Source organism: Verticillium alfalfae, genomic scaffold (genome assembly GCF_000150825.1).
Source record: "Verticillium alfalfae VaMs.102 supercont1.15 genomic scaffold, whole genome shotgun sequence".
Lineage (NCBI taxonomy): Eukaryota > Fungi > Ascomycota > Sordariomycetes > Glomerellales > Plectosphaerellaceae > Verticillium > Verticillium alfalfae.
The window spans coordinates 938217-957056 of record NW_003315024.1 but is presented as its reverse complement, the minus strand read 5'-3'; the positions used below and the strand labels follow the sequence as shown (position 1 = coordinate 957056).

The 18840-nt window shown below is 57.0% G+C and overlaps 6 protein-coding genes across 6 annotated transcripts in view; 1 reads left to right on the top strand and 5 right to left on the bottom strand.

Moving 5' to 3' along the window:
* Positions 1-570, top strand: part of VDBG_09622 (2,2-dialkylglycine decarboxylase) — a gene marked incomplete at both ends in the record, with an annotated part of 1392 nt that extends 822 nt beyond the window's left edge. Inside the window, one exon of the mRNA XM_003000381.1 lies at positions 199-570. Within this exon, the coding sequence (XP_003000427.1) occupies positions 199-570 (372 nt within the window). The remainder of the gene's footprint in view (positions 1-198) is intronic.
* Positions 571-1057: 487 nt separating this feature from the next.
* Positions 1058-2773, bottom strand: VDBG_09621 (peroxin 23; the record flags this gene model as incomplete). The annotated part of the gene is made up of 4 exons (XM_003000380.1): positions 1058-1393; positions 1443-2135; positions 2214-2331; positions 2448-2773. 4 exons carry the CDS (start codon positions 2771-2773, stop codon positions 1058-1060), a joined length of 1473 nt encoding a protein of 490 aa, XP_003000426.1.
* Positions 2774-4294: 1521 nt separating this feature from the next.
* On the bottom strand, positions 4295-8467 carry VDBG_09620 (conserved hypothetical protein; the record flags this gene model as incomplete). Its single annotated transcript, XM_003000379.1, has 3 exons — positions 4295-4966; positions 5175-5702; positions 5834-8467. 3 exons carry the CDS (start codon positions 8465-8467, stop codon positions 4295-4297), a joined length of 3834 nt encoding a protein of 1277 aa, XP_003000425.1.
* A 1867-nt stretch (positions 8468-10334) lies between these two features.
* On the bottom strand, positions 10335-12601 carry VDBG_09619 (binuclear zinc transcription factor; the record flags this gene model as incomplete). Its single annotated transcript, XM_003000378.1, has 6 exons — positions 10335-10616; positions 10689-11444; positions 11465-11752; positions 11802-12018; positions 12066-12312; positions 12376-12601. The coding sequence occupies 6 exons, from the start codon at positions 12599-12601 to the stop codon at positions 10335-10337; spliced, it is 2016 nt and encodes a 671-aa protein (XP_003000424.1).
* Positions 12602-14670: 2069 nt separating this feature from the next.
* VDBG_09618 (retinol dehydrogenase) lies at positions 14671-15622 on the bottom strand (the record flags this gene model as incomplete). The annotated part of the gene is made up of 2 exons (XM_003000377.1): positions 14671-14970; positions 15038-15622. The coding sequence occupies 2 exons, from the start codon at positions 15620-15622 to the stop codon at positions 14671-14673; spliced, it is 885 nt and encodes a 294-aa protein (XP_003000423.1).
* Positions 15623-16653: 1031 nt separating this feature from the next.
* Positions 16654-17316, bottom strand: VDBG_09617 (pyridoxine biosynthesis protein PDX1; the record flags this gene model as incomplete). The annotated part of the gene is made up of 1 exon (XM_003000376.1): positions 16654-17316. The coding sequence occupies one exon, from the start codon at positions 17314-17316 to the stop codon at positions 16654-16656; it is 663 nt and encodes a 220-aa protein (XP_003000422.1).
* Between the last annotated feature and the right edge of the window lie 1524 nt (positions 17317-18840).

Here is an 18840-nt window from a genome sequence, read left to right as displayed (position 1 = left end):
CGCACGGGCCGCATGTTCGCCTTTGAGCACACCGCGTCGCGCCCGACATTCTGTGTCTGTCCAAGACGCTGGGCGCCGGCCCTGCCCTTGGCGTCCGTGACGACGTCGGCGGAGATCGAAAGGGGGTGTCGCGCAAGGGCTTCCTGTGGCTGACGACCCCATCTCAACGACCCGCTGCCCGCCGCCGTCGGCGCCAAGGTCCTCGAGATTGTGCGCCGCGACGGCCTCTGCGCCGCCGCCGAGGCGAGGGGCCGCCAGCTGCGCGAGGGCCTGCTGCGCCTCAAGGACAAGTACTGGTGCGTCGGCGACGTGCGGGGCAAGGGTTTGTTGCAGGGCATTGAGATCATCTCGGATGCCGAGACCAAGGCGCCGGGGTCGGAACTCGGCCAGGCCGTGTCGGAGCGGGCCATGGACAGGGGGTTGTCGTGCAACGTCGTAAATCTGCCGGGGATGGGTGGCGTGTTCCGCCTGGCACCGCCCGTGACCGTGACGGAAGACGAGATTGCCGAGGGCCTGGCTATCCTAGATGAGGCCTTTGAATATGTATTGAAGCAGCAGAAGAAGCCATAGATTGATAGGATGTCGAGAGTCGAGAGGGATGAATACAGAATGGCTCGGAGCCTGGTTCGTACAATTTCTCGTGGTGTTGCACCGCTCATCTGACTTGTGATGTCCATGATACGTCCTGAAACGATCAGATTGGCGGATATGCTTGGCCTGGTTGTTCTGTGAAGTCTGCTGTGGAAGAGGCGTCCCCATGTAGATGTACAGAACGACAGGCGGATGAGGCTTCTTGTTCCTCAGGGCCACATCAGCATAAGCACCGCGCACTGCAACGCAGCCCTGACGGCATTTCATCATCTTCATTCAGGCTATCACTCGAGACTCATCCTTGCCTCGTCTCCTATTCCCCATCCAGGGCCGCTTTGTCCCTGCAGTGCCAAGTTGACCCGCCTGCCAACGTCATCCACGCCTGCCTCATCACCGCTCATGACCTCGCTCTCTCGCCTTGCCTTCTTTCTCTCGGGAGCACCTTCGACGGCCGTCGTACTCGTCGCTACCGAGTGGACGACTGGCCCGTTCCTCTCCTTCGCAATGGCTTGCGGAAGAATGATCGACCCCCACCGGAAGACGATAGGGATGCCGGGGCCTGTTCGCTTGCCCCGTCTTCGGAGAATGGCGGCAGATTATGCGTCGATTGCGTTGGTGACACCATCTTCTCGGAAAGTGTGCTATAGACGTGTGTTGTTGGCTGAGATGCTGCTGTTGTCGCTGCCGCTGCCGCCGCTGCGAGCTCCTCCTCCGAGATCTCGACGAGCTCGGCATCGCGGTACCACTTTCGGCGGCGCGTCCACTTGCCCCAGCCATCTTCCCCGCGACGGCCTGCTTGCCACTGGTCTTTGTTAGTTTCACGTTCCAACCCGCCGGCCACGAATACGTACCTTGTTATCATAGTAAATCCAGCCATTCTTCCCGGCTTCTCCGTCAAAATCCGTCTCTTCAGCAGCATCATCAGTCACGCCATCGACGCGCCAACGGCTTCCCACGACCCATCGCCACCTCATCTTGCTGCCATCCTCGACGTCAGGCAACTCAAAGACATCCTTTGCTGGGACGGAATTGTTATGCTCATCCGTCCATGCCGCACGCTCGTATGCAAACAAACTCTGTGTCCAACCCAAACCGACCCATCGTCTCTGGTTCTCGTACAGGATAAACGTGAATTTGACACCAGCATCTCGTCCCGTGGCGTTGTTCCCGTGCTTGTGGCTCCTCTGACGAAGGGCTTTCGTCAGCTCGGAGGTCTGGCGATCAATCTTCGGCACAGGCCCATCGGCCGATGCCGTGACAATATCAGAATCGGGCTGAGGCGTTAGCTTGCGATCGGGCTTTTCGAAACGCAGCCCGGTGACGAGAGCCACAGTCTTCCTCACAGTCGCGCTCCGCCAGAGAATGGTTCTTGCCACCTTGGCCACGCGCGCGTGCCATGTCAAGACGAGCGTGCCGAGCAGCAACACAACTCTTCTGGTCGTGATGATCCTCCAAGGCGGCAGAGTCAGGGCCCACCAGAAGGGCGTGCAGAACAGGTTTCGCACAAACAGGGCCGTCAGTGCGGGTCTCGTCGTAGGTGGGCGCTGCGTGCTCAGAAAATCAGTCAACTAGAAGGGCAGGTCCCAACAGCACGTTGCACAGTCCCGTGAACTCCTTCAAACGTCTCGCAAATCTCGTCCAGCGTCTTCTGGTGGGCGGGTGTGTGTGATCTCGGAGCCTGAGCGTGCATGTCCCTTCTGGTTTCTGGTCGGTTCGGGGTCGCGGTCATCCATCCAGCCGCTGCTGCTCAAAGGGCTGTAAACGGCGGGAGTACATGGCGAGAAATGAGGCCGATGACGAGGACCAAGGGGCCGGCACTGCGGATGACGACATCGCCGTAAAGAACGATGGCCCACCAGGCACAGACGAGGAGAAAGCTCTCCCAGGGGTCACCCGTCGTCCAGCTCAGCAGCCCGACGGCCTTGTTCATGGGTAGGAGAAAAGAGTGCGAGTAAGCGAGGGCGCGTGTGATTTGTGGCGGCGTGGCCAGCAACAGGGGGCTTTTCTGATGTACGAGAATGGTGGATCGACGAGAGGAGCGGGAGGGGACGGATGCCGACAGGGTGACGGGCGAGAAGGAGGCAAAGGTCGGAGGGGCGCCGGAGGGCGCCGAGTTTTGAAGATTGTCGTCGGCCACGGACGAGGCATCGTCGCCGCCTCGGGCGGGTTTTGGGGTCGCCATGTGGGAGAGCCAAGGCGTGTCCTAGCAAGTAGCAACGTTAACGACCCTGCTGTTATCTGATGGCGTTGGGGTGGAGGTGGACGAAGGTAAGTGGCAGTAGAAAGCGACGAGGCGTGCTGGGTCGCCTGGTGCGATGACGTGGGAAACGATATCGCACGGGACAGGTGGGTAGAGTTGGGGTACACCGAGGCAGGGTCCCCACGCGCGGCGCGCTGATGCTGGTCAGGGCAGCGAGTCGCGCGTTAACCGTGCTTGGGGCGGGTGGACACGGTGATGGGTTGAATGGTAATGAAAGGGAGAGAAGGGTTGGGTGGGAGGCGGACGTGGGGATGGAGGCGGAGATGGGAACGGAATTTTTACTCACAAAGGCAGCCATGAAATCTCGCGACGTGGTTCCAGAAGGAAAGACTGAAAGACAGAAAGACAGCAGGAACGACCAGGATCGGGCCTCGACTGACTGACGATCAGGCTGACGTCGGTGTGCCAGCTAGCGGTACCTTCGCTGTGGCTGTAGGGAGGTGAGTAAGGCAGGTAGCAGCACTGGCGCAGCCGTGGCAGCGGCACCCACGACGCGACTGCGACTGGATCGGACGGTAGGCGAGATCGATCAGTCTGGCAAGTGCGTGCGGCAGGTTGGCAGGCCCCTTTCCTTCGCTCCTCCAAGCGCAACGGCAAGGTCAAGTGCAGGTGCAGTTGAAGTTGCAGGCGCAGGTGCAAGCGCAGGCACGACAACGAACAGTGGAAAGCAGGCGCAACGATGTGGTCATAACGTCATCGCCCTGCTCCCCCAGAGGTAAAGAAAAAGAGGTCAAGTCGATCGATGGTGGTCCACCGAACCTCACGACTGCAGCCCCCGGAATGTTCGGCTTTGGTCGGCCAAGGCCTTGCTGGTTCTTAGCGTGTTGTTGCGATGCGTGAGGGAGGTCGCTCAATGTCAGCCGAATCAGCGCTCAACTCCAAGATGAGATGTTTGGCGATTGAGGTGAGAGTCGTGGGCAGAGGAAGAAACGCAGAGCAAACGGAACAATCTCCGTCACGCATTCCTTCTACACACCTCGAGAACATCCCAGCGTGCCCAGGCGCTGACTGATATGCACCCCTCCACTGGAGCTCCCCCTGCTACAGCACCCCCGCCTTCTGCGATCGGCCCCCATCCTGTCGGCAACGTCGCGATCACATGCAAATCATCGTCTCTCATGCTCACGTGTCACGTCAACACCAAGATCGGACATCATGAGACCAACATATGAGGCGCTGCACGTAGTCCAATGGCAATGTGGTACTGGCTGACGATGATTCCTCCAGGAGCGATTTCTAGCTGTTGATCTCGATCACCATGGACATCTCTCTAGCAAAAGTCCTGCCCAAGTCCTACGAACTGCCAAACTCCAATGCTTGAACACCCTGCTACGCCATCCGAGCACTGACGGCCGTCTGAACCACAAACGCGATTGTGGCGAATTCTCCTTACTCATAGGAAAGCATCTGAAAGAAAAAGAAGGAAAAAGAACCCGGCTCCCTTCACGGGGGCGGCAGCGTCAGTCCAGTCAGCATCGTGATCGCTGGATTGACCTTGAGCATCCACCGCACAAACTTGACGCTCTGCATCTTGTTTCGACCACTGCCAACTGTGAATATCATCTTCTGTTCCAACATGCCTTCCTTCGGTTTCAAGATGACCTCGGCGCGAGATTTATCTGCCGTCTGGCTGTACTGCATGCTCTGAACAGCCCGTGGATTAATGGCCACGTCCATTTCGTCTGCGTCGCTCGTTCTCGCCACGCCCGCCTCGTCCACAGCTAAGCTGAGAGAGAGCGATGGGTGGGACCACCGTCGGTTTCCTTGTTGAAACGCCGACACATGCCATACTGTGTCGCTCACGCCAGGCTCGGCCCGGGCAGCTGGTGAGCAGGGGACAGGCGGCGGAGCCGCCGCCGCCGACGTGCGGAATCTCGCCAAAGAATCTGTGCCTGCTTTCGAGCTGGGGTGGTTGGCCGATTCTGTCTTGTTTGTTGGGGGCTCCAGGCGCTGGCGCTCGAGACGGTTCTGTTCTGCCGTCTTGAGCGGCCGAAGCTGTCTTCGGCTGTCCTTCTGAAACAGACGTTGCTGCCGCAGATGTTGCTGGCACCGGCGCCGGTACTGGTGTGGTCTTAGTCGCCGGGTTCTGTCCTCCATCGACTTGCGTTGCGGGCACTGGAGAGGGTATAGCAGTATGTGGAGGAGGTGTGACAGTTGGTGAATCAGTTGCCCGAACAGCTCGCCAGCGGTCACTTGGGTCTACGGCACGTGGACCGATGTTCACAACAATGGGCTGGGAACTCGCAGAGGTCGGTGCGACATTGTCCTCAACGGGGCTGTTGCACGTCGAAACGCTGTTGGCCCTGACGTTCACGCCGCTCACACTGGCAGGCGTATTATTGGCCTTGGCTGCATGGGTTGACGTGACGTCTCCGTCTCCGTTCTCTGCGTCGCTTGGCGCCCTTTCCTCGTGTGATTCTTGTGCCAATGTCGTGGCCTCGTCCGAAACAGTCCGCTCAGCAAATGGTACCGCAGAAGAGTTTCTGACTGCTTGATGCGGAAGAGGCGTAGGCGTTATACTCCTGGCACCCGACGGTTCATTGTCCTCGGCACCTATTACCGAGACCACCGAGACCCGATCCTCATTCCCATCCTGTGGAGGCTGCTGCGCCGTCCCTTGGCCTGGGCCGTTACCAACAGTGTTGGCCCCATTCTTGTCAGATGCGTCAATGGCGGCGGCAGAGACTGCGGGCTTTTGACCAAGCACTTCTTGAATGGCCTCCGTGGCAACCCTGAAGCACGCCTGATCAACTAGCCGTTGGCGAGCTTGATCCACGACGTCCTGCAAATTCGTCCCGACGACTCCGTCCGCGGGTGTCGGCTCCTCCCGAATACTCTCCTGGGGAGGTTCCTGTGAAGGTTCCCGATCCACTTGAACAAGTGGGCGGGTTGTCTCTGGAGTCTCGCGTCTCCGCAGCTCAGGGCATCTCCTCAGAGGGCACCTAGCGGACGAGTCTCCTGATCTTCGATCGCTGCAGTAACTTGGGACGCCTTCTTGTCCAGAGGGGTTCCCAATTGAATCGAAGGCTGGTCCTGAGGTGCCTGAGGCGTGACCGCCGCGGCTCGTGTATCTGACTCTTCTTCTTGGGTGCTTTTGCGAGCCCGTCGGCTCAGTGGTGAGAGCACCGGGGATGCATCTTTCATGTCAATGTCGTGTCCCACAGACTGCCTCTTCGTCGAGGAGCGAGTGCCGGCTGCTGCTCCAACACGAACAGGGGTTACGGGACGCAACGCTTCCGACTCTGTGGCCTTGGAGCGTAACTCTTGAGTACTCCTCCTTGGCGTCGGTTTCGGGTGCCGCGAGGACTGCGAAGAGGCAACCGATTCGGCCATGTCTCGATCATCAGAGGCGTGGTAATCGCTATCGCTGGCATGGTCCTCAACGGGCGGACGACTGCGCCGCTCAGGCGCTTCCTCAACAGCAGACTCGCTATCAGAGTCAGTATCATCGATTTCAACGATGCCTTGGTCATTATTCGGGCGTTCAACGGCCGAGGCAACAGTAGAAGCTCGCGTTGCGCCAAGTATTTCCGCGCCCAAGCGCCCGTTCGAGAATGGGCCCAGGCCGTCAGGCGCTTCATCGGGATGGCATCGGAAGTACCACTCGCGTGCTCTAATCTGTGGGTGATTTGCATTTCTTTTAGGAACGGGGAAGATATTAAAGTTCGAGAGCTCCTCGGCGCGGACCCAACCTTCTCGGTTGTCCTCTGTTCTGGTGCCCTCAAACCAAATGACGGGGAACCAGCGCTTCTTAACGTGTTTGCCACCGTCCTCAAAGTCGGGCATCCATCCGGCGATGCCCTGAGCATCGTAGGCATAGCAATTTTTGCGTTGTGCCTGCTGAATAAGTTCTAGTTGACTCAACGTGGTACCGGGGAGACCGCAAACCGTGAGGTCTTTCCACGCCAGAATCATGACAATGTACTTTTTCACCCTGTCAAGAAACCGACGCTTCGGGGTTGCATAGTAGAGTTTTCCAGCCACGGGATTAACGATAATTTCTCGATTGGGGGATTTTCGTTTGTCAACCTTGTGGAAGTGAGATACTTTGTGTGTCGCGTTTGCTTCCGGCTCAACCGGTATTTGTTGACTCAGCTGTGGTGTATGGGCTTGATGTGAATCCACTTCGACTGTTGTTTCGGCGGTGATCGAGTCTGTGACCGAAGCTGTTTGGTTCTCCTGAAGAAGAGATTCGTTTGAAGGTAAGGAATAGCCGTTCTCAAACGCCTTGGCGACGACTGCGTTGTGCCTGCGCATCTTCTCGTCATCGCAGTCGACGATGCGGCGGCCAAGTTGCTCCAGGGCCTGGGAGTGATGGCGACTCATTTTACCATGCGCAATGGAGTCAAGGTGTTTTGCCGCTGCCGTGAGAGCTCTCTGCCTAAAGTGGACGCCGTGCTCTTCGCAGTAGAGAATGTAATAGTTGCCGTCTTCCCATTTTATGATGGTATGCATGTACTTGGGCGTGCCTCCCTGGTGCACATCCTCGAAACAGATCCTTCTCTCCACGGAAATGTTGATATCCGGGATACACTTTGGCACGTCACTTTTCCTAAGACGCTTGATCCGCTCATCGCTTTGTTCCCTTTCGGATACTGTTCCAGTGTCCGCAACTTCAGACTTTCGCTTCTTTTGCTGGAACAACGATGGGTCTAGTCCGTAGTTTGGGTTTGGCGATGGGTTCACCGGCCTCGGCCATGACTGTGTCTTCTGAATTCTTCTTTGGTTTGGAATGAAAGCCTGCATCTGTGCTTGTATTGCTGCCTGTGCCTCGGCCTGTATTCCTCCCTGTGCCTGTGCTGGGGTTTCATCCTGGGGTTTCGCTGAGGTTTTACCCTGAGGCTCTGTTGGAGCGGACTGCGGTGACGCCGCGCGTGCCTGCAGATAGTCGTTCGCAGTCTGTTGCAGTTGATGCTGAACAGGGGAGGCCCTCGGCGTTGGCTTAGCAGACAGGATTCTCGGTGTGCCAGCTCGACTAGCATCGGGCTGCTGCAGAGGCGAGTTGTTGCCTGATGGGTGGGGGGGTCCGCCAACAGAGGTGCTGCTGCCCGCAGCAGGGTTAAGGGGGGACGGCCGGAACGAGACAGGGGGCTGCGATGCGTTTCTTGGCGGGCCTTGTTCCGTGAGATTGGATGGCAACGGCGTCGAACTTGGAACTGGCGATGGTTTGCTGTTTGCTAATGGCGAGACGACGGGGCTCACTTCCGACATGCGAGGACTTGCGACGGGGGTGCGAACGGGGACTGGTTTTGACTCGCTGTACATGGTGCCCATTCTTGTGAGCAAGTCACGCTCTTCTCTCCTCTTACCTTCGAGTATGTCTTTTTTCCGAGTCTCATATGCTAGCTGCAGTTTATCAAGGTGCAAATCTTGGTTCTCCAGGAGAAGATACCGCAGCATGCCCTTGACATCTGGCGGCACATCTTGGCGATACAGAAAGGCCAATTGCTGGTTTTCACACTCAGCCTTGATCTCGCGTTCTTTGATGGCATAGTCATCTTGCGCAACCGCACTGAGGCGGTTGTAGAGATCCTCAATCCGCTGCAAATCACTCATTGTGCTTGAAGTGAAGTAGCGGCTTGCGGCAGCTGAAGCCTGCCGCTGAGGATTTGCCATGACAGCGTGGAGTGAGTTCGCTGGATGAAGCGAGTCAAGCTGCGTTGATTGTGAGTATGCTGATGAGCCACGTATTCAATCATGACGGCTCCATCACCATATCCCGCTCTCGGCTCGGGGACTGAAAATACTCGGAAGTACAAGACTGCGTTGATGGCCGCGAGCAGGGTGATCTAACATGACAGAGATCGTGTGGCGGGTTGGTGTCAGGGAAGGTACAAAAGCAAGGCGCGCGAAAACTGGGAGGGTGCATTGGTGGGTGTGTTTTTGGCATAACACAGCCAGGAGGAGGACAAAATCTGGAATGTACAACACAGGACTTCGGATATGGTACTGTAGACCTGGCGCTGTGAGGCGATATCTAGCCTTGATGGCAAAAGGTAATTGTCGGAATCGAAGTTGGTGTGGACAGAGGTTTCGCAAATGGGGAACATAGAAAGAGAGACTAAGGACTTACTGAGCGAACGGAATCAAGAGAAATGGTCGATGCTGGGCCGGCAGAGGTCGAAGAGTCGAAAGTGGGGAGGCGTTGCATAAACGAAGGGCTGCAGGAGAAGCATGGGACGGATGGAGTTGTGGTGGTCGTAGTTATGCAAGATTGGGTTGACTCAGTGCTGAACGGAAGCAGAAGAATGCTTCATCAGCTGTCGCCTGCGCAGAGGCAGATGCACACTCCCAGGTTGGGAAGGAAAGAAACAGAGGTGGAAGAGAGATGGGTTTGGCGATCCCATGAATCGTGTTGGGATGGCTCCTGAAGTAGAAAAGTGGGTGAAGGAAAAGAAGATGCGGATGGGAGTAGAAACAAGTATGTGAAAAGTCGATAGCACAGTATCTTATGACCATAACGCTGCTACGGTTTCAGCGGAAAGACCATTGGGGCGAGGTGCAAAGCAAAGCGGAGGAATAATAGAGAGCTAATCTAAAAGAGCGCGCACAGTGTGATGCCGTATTGTGATTCGTCCTTACCGTCGCGTCATCTATCACATCCAGCGTCTTCGCCTATCCCCTTTTGCCATGTATTGGGAGGACAGATACCCGACCGCAGCAGCACTCGGATGATATGATCAATTCACGTGGTATCTGTGAAGAGGGAGACTACCTGGTATATATGCTTGCAGAAAGCGCCGAGTGGCAGGGAAGATGCTCCTCGTGGCCCAACAGGCGATGCCGTAGGCATTGTGAGGATGTTCGATACGGGCCCCACTCACCACAGCCGTGAACTCTCGTGGACTCGCACAGTGGGTTTTTGTAGCGCCTGGGCCTATCGAATTCTGTTTGTCTGAGAAGGCGTATCTGATCCTGGTTCTCACCGACCGCCAAAACATGCACTTGCTCATATGACAGACCCACGTAGACAGGGGGGGCCGCCAGCATGTTACCAACCAACAAGGCATTGAGACCAACACCTCGATCATGCCAGTCTCGGACTGAGGCATCGCTATCAACACCCCAGCTCATATGGCACTGGAAGCTTGTATTAAGCGTGCGAATTTATATTGATAAAGTTTTGTTCAAAATCTAGTGCATCAAACTACATATGACACAACTGATAATTGGCTTTCACAGACTTGAACATTGTATGAAGGGAGGCGTACGACCAACGCAGTCGATGGATGACCTATCCATGTTTCAGGTCGGCGATCAGTACGCAACTGGCACATAAAAGGTTTATTCACTGCAGCTATAGCTCACCAAGTGATAGCACGACTGTGCCGCCTCCCTCAGGCCTTCCCAGCCTTACACCTCCAACATGACGAGCCCTGCGCAATGTTGGGATTGCGACTTGACAAGAGTAATGGCTGTGGAGTAAGAAACTCCAAATCTAGCGAGCGCTGCCGTTTCCTTTCCCCCCTCAACTTCCCTGTTCTCACCAAGTCATAGCCTCGTACGGATACCTTAACCCCACAGGTGGCGATTCAGCTATAGTGTTCGCCCACATCATCTCGTCCGCATCGTGAAACTGACTCGATCCCGCGAGGCCACCCAGCCCAGACTTCTCGGATGAAATTGTCTGCGGTGTGCTCGATTGCGGCGTGATACCAGCGAGCGCAGTATCATCAGCTCGAGGAGGGCCGTGCAGCAAGCAAAAGTTGACTCCCGGGGAGTCGGCCATCTTCTCAGCCAGCTTGGGGGCCAAAAACTCGAAAGCCTGATGATCGGTCAAAATTAGGAAATGAAACACGCAGGACCGCTGATGAAAGAAAAGAGAGCTGATTCGTACCTTGGTCGCAACAGAAGATTTGATCCCCAGATGATGCATATCGATCGCCAGTTGATTCGCCAACGAAGCAACCATGACATTGCTCCGACCCACTGTGACGAGCATGCCCACGAGAAAGTCCATGTTGCTCTCGCTCTGCTGGCTGTGCCCCGCCGCAAAATCTTCGAGAAAGACGAGAGCTGCCATGTATGCCGCAAAGGTCAACATGGCGTTTTGCATGGTGGCTTCGATGTCGGGAACCATGCGGAAGACGTGCAAGATTTCCTCCGCTGCTGGGAGGAGTCTGTTCTGACTCTGGCGGACTGTGTGCTCTGGCAGAACGTCCTGCAGCGGCCGCATGGTCCACTGCGCCGCTCGGTGGAGGGAGATGATGGCCGCTTGGGTCATGACGTTGACGAAGACGGCGTTGGGGGAGCGGATGTTACGAGGAAGGCGTAGCGTTTCGGGGAGCGCCATGAGCAGTGTGGCTAGGCTGTTGTCTATGTCTCTGTGCTGTTTCCAGTACAGGCCGTTTTTGACGTCTTCAGGGTTGCCTTCTGCAGCTGGCTGCTCGGTGTGCTCCATCGTTCTATGGAAGAGGTGGGCGGCGAGGATCCGGCCGGCAAAGGAGGAATATCTCTCGCCTGTGTCTTGCAGGACGCTCTTCAAGGTGGTGGTCTTTTCCTCGACTCCGCTCCTGAATGCCTCGTCAGAAGCTGGAAGCAGAATGTGAATCTGCACTTTCGTTAGCGTTGCTCCATCGTCGGGGTGGAAATCCTCACGTCTCGGTCATTTACCAAGGCAGGCCAGCCCGTGGCACCGCACACAAATCTGTCGATGCAGAACACAACCCACCACGTACGTCGCCGCTCTTCCGTCTCGGTCCAGTCTCGCGCAGGGGCGAGCATGGATCGAGCTTGCGAAGCTTTTCGATCGAGCTGGTGCAAGTTGAGCATCTGAGCGATGCGAACGCTACGACCAAGACTCGTTGATGCCCGCGAGTACCACATCTGTCGGGCCTCAAAATTCGAGCACAGAATCCAAAATTGGGCATGATGTAATGTCAAAAAGTACTCGCCTTTTCCCTGGCCAACAAGAGTTAGGAATTGCCAGACATGTAGCGAGTTTGCTCACCTTCATCTCATCAGATTCGGCATAAGCGCGTGCCCGCTGGTAGAAAGGCATTGCCAGCTGCTGATGTACACGGTTGACTGTGGCAGCAGAGGCCATGACAATGTACTGAAGACACATTGGAGGGCGCATATGGGCTGGTAGGTAGAGAGACGCTATGTAGCGCTCCTGATGAAGCATGGGGACCGCATGGTGGAGCTCATCAAAGAAGATGGCCGTTCTGCAAAAGTCAGCTCAGTCGTGCGCCTTTCATGCACACTAACTCACAGTTCCTCTATCAGTTCGATAGCAGGCAGCTGCTCAAATAGACCGAGCCTTGTGATTTCAGTATGGGACGGGTGGTCATCGTATGGCGGCGTGGGCTGCACGGCAGGGTTGGTATGGATGGGCAGGCTGCCGAAAGCTGTCCCAGTCGGTAGAATGGCGTCAAGGTTGGTTGTAGCAAAGTCAGGAAAATCGTTGTTTTCAGGCTCACTTGCCGCACTGATGATCTTGATCTTGTTCTCGAGCTGGCCTGTGGGCATGTCGGTTAAGTGGCTTGTCCTAGGTCCCTGCTAGTCAAGCGGTCCTAACTTACCCAGCTTGGCCTCCAACTCGCGCACCTGCGTCCTCTTCCCAACATTGGTCTTCCTCGAGCCTGGGTATTCACAATCCTCATCTGCCTTGACACAGCGCGAGCACCGTGGCGTGGCACGGTCGCACTTCAGCTTCCGACCCCTGCACCTGCGGCAGGAGATCCGGATGACAGGAGGGGGTTCATTGGGTCGCGGCGGCGGCCCATCGGATGACCCTGGGGTCGCCATGCCCGAAATGGTGGCTATGCGTGTGGCGCTGTGGGCTCAGTGATGCAGTGCCGTCGGCCTCTGAGTCGGAGTGCGCGTGTTTGTATGAAAACTGCTCATATGCAAGGATGAGTTGATGAATGCCGCGCCTCTAACGCGTGCCGGGTTACGGCTGACACTGCTGACATATCCCGGAGCTGATGCTCCACCGCGGTGTCCGACGAACAGCGAAGTGGGGCTGACGCCGGATGGTCGAAGAGGCTGGTTTTGAGCAGGAATATTTCACAAGTGTAAGCGATTTGAGACTTGCGCATGTACAATACAGTCTGAGTTTGATGCTGTTTGTTGCCTCTGTCTTCAAAACAGGCTTTCGGTCTCTGTGGCTCGCTTTACATAAAAGATCCAACACAATACGCAAGTTCGACGTCTTTGCAGTAGTCCTGCTTCTCTTTCAACGTCCATCATAAGCTGGCGCTTTCGTAAAACGAATCTTCCATTTTATTGTAGTTTTCGAAGGTCGGCACAATTACCACGATCATCATGTTAAAGTTTTATTTATCCACGGCAACGATATGACATCTTGGGCATCACTACCCAGATCCTCCTCAGTCATTTCATCGACGACAAGACTACAAGCCTGCCTCTGTGGCCCCCCATGTGAAGGAATCTTCTGCTGATGCCACGATGAGATCTTTATTGAAATCATTAAAGTCTGCTCCGCTGGCGTCGAGATCGTACTTTCCATTCGACGCCTTTAATGGGTTGACACCGTTGCGCTTCCGTATCGGTCGCCTGTTATCTTGATGATTGGTCTTCCCTACAAGCTGATTCATGTTTTTCCGAAAACTCCCTCTTCGGAAGTGGACTGCAAGGGAGCCATTTTCAGAGGACCGTAAGCGGGAGGCCTAGGGGGCAAGAGTGGGCCCATTCTAGGGGCACTGATAGAGAGTGGTTTGGGCAGAGTGAAGAGGTTTCGCACGTGGTCCGCAGGCAATAGGAAATAGGTATGGGGTTGTAATGCATCTGCGGTCTGGCCCTCAGCCCTTGTATACACGTTCTCGTAGTTTTTAGCCCCTAACCACCCCCCCCTTCCCCCCCCTTTGTTGTGTAGCTCGACAGGGGCCTGACTGTGTAGGCACATCAAAGGGCCGCAGATACTCTTTGGAGCACCGTATTTCAGGCATTCTTCTATCCTGCATCTCATGATACATTAGCCGTGCTAATGTAGGATAATCCACTCTGCCTTCATCTACATTCTAGCATGGACTTTGACAAGTTCTCTATTACTTCGTATGCGACGTTGATGCATGAATGTTGTCATTCATCTGCGGTCTACTGCTTCTGATTCAACTTTCTCGTCGACTTGGCTTTGCCCTTGATCAGGGAGGGGGTAAAAGGGCGAGAGGGCCATGGTTTCGCTGGGCTCACAGCTACGACCGAGAGCCTTGCCTTTTTGGCACCAGTGCTGGACAGACAGGGGTACTAACTCCGGACGAACAGTGCCACTCGTATGGTCAGGGTAAGTTGCTCTTAGCACTGTACAAAGAAGTGCTGAAGTGACGATCCAAGACCAGAGCAGAAAACTCACCCATCCAGCAAGATACGGGACCTCCAGCACACACACACACACAGACACACACACACACATGCTAACCAACACACCAGACCTAGAGGCGCTGACGCAGCGGGAACTGAATCACTGAATAAACTTCAAATAGAATAACCAGCCCCTCGCCCATAACTCGAAAAGAATCCCATGAACCAGCGGACAACTAGAGTATGGCTCACTTGGCGGTCAAAGGACGATGCAGCGGCGCGTGCGTCTTTTTGCCTACGTAGAATTCATAGTGGCGTTGAACATATCATCATGTAGCCTTGACCAGCTTGACTGTCATTCGCTGCCAACGCCCACAGGCCATTTGAAGAATGCAAGACATGAAATCAGGCGCTCAACCGGCTCATGAACTGGTCGGTTGGGGTGTTCGCATAACATATGAGTATATGAATAGATCACGTTCGTTCTCTACAGACCATCTACACTGCTCTCATCATTATCATGAGGTGCCAACCCCCCCTCCCCACTCTAACGCCTACGCCGCGGCAGTATCCATATGCCGCTCCAGCTCCCTCTCCGTCCACGCCCACAGCGCCTCCTCCATCTCTCGATCGCGCGCATGCTTCGACGCCTTGCCAGGGACACCGACGGGAAAATAAAACTCGCCCGACTCCGCCTCGGGGCTGACGGCAGCCCACAGCTGCGTCTTGACGCCCGTCGCGACGGGCGTCTGCAGGACGTCCCCGACCAGGCGGACGAAGCGCACGAGCGGCGCGAGGATCGGCCAGCTGGCCGCGACGCCGTTGGCGATGTTCGTGTTGACGACGCCCGGGTGCTGCGCCACGCAGCGGAGAGCCGGTTGACGAACTGCCAGCGCGTGGGCGTGTGAGAATGTTGGTCACCTTGGAGAGGCTGTAGCGGGCAAAGCCCGAGAGGCCGGTCATGTTCGTCTTCAGCGTGTCGAACGCGCCGGGGTCGAGGAAGGGGGCCCAGGCCTCGGCTGAGGAGGCAACGGTGATGATACGCACGTCGTGCGGCGGCGGCGACGGGGCGGCGGCCGTCTTGAGGAGCGTCGGCAAGAGGAGCTTGGTGAGCAGAGCGTGGCCGAGATGGTTGGTGCCGAAGTGGATCTCGTAGCCGTCCTTGGTTGTGCCGGGCGGCTGGGCACAGATGCCGGCGTTGTTGATAAGCAGATCGAGCCGGTCCGCCTGGGCGTGAAAGTCGACCACTGCCTTCTTGATACTATCGAAGGATGCCAGGTCGAGACGGAGGTAAGTGATGGGTGCCGCGTCGGCGACGGTCCTCCGAATGTCCGCAATGGCGTCGAGGGCTTTGGACTCGGATCTGGCCGCCAGGAAGATCATGGCCGGATTATGCTTGCAGAGTTGCAGCACCGTCTCCTTCCCGAGGCCATTGTTGCCCCCAGTGACAAGAATAACCTTGCCTGAGAGATCGGGAATGTCTTGGTCGGGGTTGAAGTTCACCATGCTGTCAGTCTAGTAGTACACGCGGCACACGGTTCATGGGAAGCATATGAGAGGGTTCTTACTGCAGCCATATATGTGAGCCCTAGTGAGCGGCACACCAGGGAAGACTCTCGGACACTGAGTGTCAGTAGTGGAGATTGCACTACGCGTCCAGCCCGTTAGAGTTTCGGTTTTGCGATATATAGGCTTTGCACCAATTATGCGAGCCTTCAGTCGGGAGGCGGTACGTATAGACAAGGACGATGGCGGACAACGGCAACATGATGAAAGCCGCAAACGCGTCCGAGCTCCCCGCTGACTGATTCGGTAGCATGCGATACCCCCATGTCAAGGATGTCGTCTTTCCTCCGGCTCAATGGATACGTTGAAGGGTAGCAGCGGACTTTGGTTGCGACGAGCGGAGTTTGTCGACTGGTCACGGCCGTCAGAACTGAGGCCCTGTCAATGATTCGCCCAGACTTGTAACTTTCAACCCTTGGGTACCGGCGGGACGGAGAGAATGTGTACCGCTTCATCAAGTATAGTTTGGGCGTCGGACATTTGAAAGAGCGGCAGCGGCACAATGCGCAACAGTTGTTCGTAAGCTGGTTTCTCTACGGGTTGCGAAGGGTTTGGTTGAAATTGAGTTGTCACAGTGAAAAGGTTTTCTCATGTGGCCCGCCTTAGCAGGTGGGGATTCGATGGACTATTGCGGCAAAACGTGTTTTCTTCATGTTGAAACCCATGCATGTTGTCAGCTCGTTGTGAAAAAATCACCCCGACGCCGTCTACCATGTGTCAACACGGCGTCGTCCTCGTGTACGATGCAACGAACGACAGCCGCCACCGCGTAGAGCATCACATCAGGCAGGCAGTGATGGTGAATCAATAATCAATTTTCGAGGCCGCGTATCTGTTGAATACCTATGACCGTTCCCATCCGTACGCCAAACGCATGCTTTGTGTGAATACTTTTGTGTCTTTCGTGTTTGTGGTGTTGCACATGTTCATGGTATTACCCATATCCTCCTCGAGCACCAGACACGAGCCGGCTACCAGCCGCGGGTGGCGAGCCTCTCGCTGTCCTTCATGGTGTCGCAGTTGATGCCGACCATGGCCTCACCGAGGCCGGTCGAGCACTCGGCGAGCACGGCAGCATCCTGGTAGTGGGTGGTGGCGCGGACGATGGCGCGGGCGCGCTTGGCGGGGTCGCCAGACTTGAAGATGCCGCTGCCGACAAAGACGCCGTCGCAGCCGAGCTGCATCATGAGGGCGGCGTCAGCGGGAGTGGCGACGCCGCCGGCGGCAAAGTTGACGACGGGCAGGCGGCCGAGCTCGGCGACCTGGCGCAGCAGGACGGGGTCGGCGCCAATCTCGCGGGCCATGGCACGGATGCCCGTCTCGCCCTCGGTGGCGAGCAGGGCCTGGGCGCGGGCAATGTCGCGCTTGACCGTCTTGACGTGGGTGACGGCCTCGACGACGTCGCCGGTGCCGGCCTCGCCCTTGGTGCGGATCATGGCGGCGCCCTCGGCGATGCGGCGCAGGGCCTCGCCGAGGTTGCGGCAGCCGCAGACAAAGGGGGCCTTGTAGGGGGACTTGTCGACGTGGGCGTCCTTGTCGGCGGGGGTCAGGACCTCGGACTCGTCAATGTAGTCGACGCCGAGGGCCTCGAGGATCTGGCACTCGACAAAGTGGCCGATGCGGGCCTTGGCCATGACGGGGATGGTGACGGCCGGCCTGGATCTCGCGGATGACGGCGGGGTCGGACATGCGGGCGACACCACCGTCCTTGCGAATGTCGGCGGGGACGCGCTCGAGGGCCATGACGGCGCAGGCACCCGCCTCCTCCGCGATGCGGCGCCTGGGCGGCGTCGGTCACGTCCATGATGACGCCGCCCTTGAGCATCTGGGCGAGGCCAGCCTTGACGGCGAAGGAGGCTGAGGCATGTTCGGGATGGGCGTGGCGCGTTGGCGGTGTGGCCGAGGTTCGTTGGCAGCGCCGTTCTGGGTGGTGTAGGACATGATGGGGAGGTGTGAATATTGTCTTGGGGAGGGGTGGACGAGGGTATAGCAAAGCAAGACAGAACAAGGACGAGAAGTCAATTGAGGTTTCGAGACGACGTGAAAGGAGGTGACGGCGATGAGAGGAGGTGAAGAAGAAGGGAGGTGCGTCAAAAGTAGATCAGAAGGGGAGGGGCGAGATGTCTCGGTAGGAACCGAAGCACGACTAGGGACTGATGATTCACGAGGCGGGCAGGGGCAGGTGAGAATCGGGACGATGCGGGGTCGGTCGTGATGTCCAGGGCCAGAAGGAAGAGAGCAGCTAGGGAAGCAGCGAACAGGGAGGGGCACTGAAAGGGGGGTGGAAGGGGCGGGGCGAGGCAGCACGTTTATATCGCGCCAGAAGGTCACAGAAGAATACGGAAAGAAGCGAGGCAGAGACACGCCGGGATCTGGTTGTTGGCAGGCACAGCACAGCGGCGGCACGAAACTTTTTTTTTCTCGCCTTTTTTCGCCGCCAGTTCGGAGACGGAAGGCGCAAGGCGGAGGGCGCAGGACAAGGGCGTGGCACTAGAGGCGTAACAGTCTGACGCGCTGCGAGGTCGAGGTACCGGTACCTCGATGGAGGGGTAGTGGCGGGGTCGTCAGAGCCTGGGCCGGTCTCGGACGGGGACAGGCGCGGCTGCCATCGGATGGGGTGGGACTTGCTCTCTGACCAAACTTGGGTGAGGTGCCCCGTACCTCTGCCACGCCCACGAACTCGCCGCGCAAACGACGCGGCCGCGGTTCTGTCGACCCCGCGGCGCTGCCTCGAACCCGTCGCCAGGCGCGGTGTCATTGGCCAGGACGCCACGTCTAAACTGGTTCGAGCAGCCCCGAACGAGGCGCCCCGACCCCGGAATCCCTCGGCGGGCCTCGAGCTAAGTGCCGGCGAGGTAGCGGTACTTGGGACCCTTGACTCACCTTGTTCACATGTGCATGCATCGTCTGGTCTGACTTGTCATGACGAGCCGCCATCTCCATTTGGTCTTTCTGCCTTGACAAACCTCAACAATCACACGCCTGACTCTGCTCCACCACATCTCTCACCTGAGAAACAGCCCGTCTCTGCTCCGACAACTCTCCTCCGACCAACAGTCTTTCTCTGCGTCCACATCCCTCACACGAGGAACAGTCTTTCTCTGCGTCAACATCCCTCACACGAGGAACAGCCCTTCTCTGCTCCAACAACTTCTCAC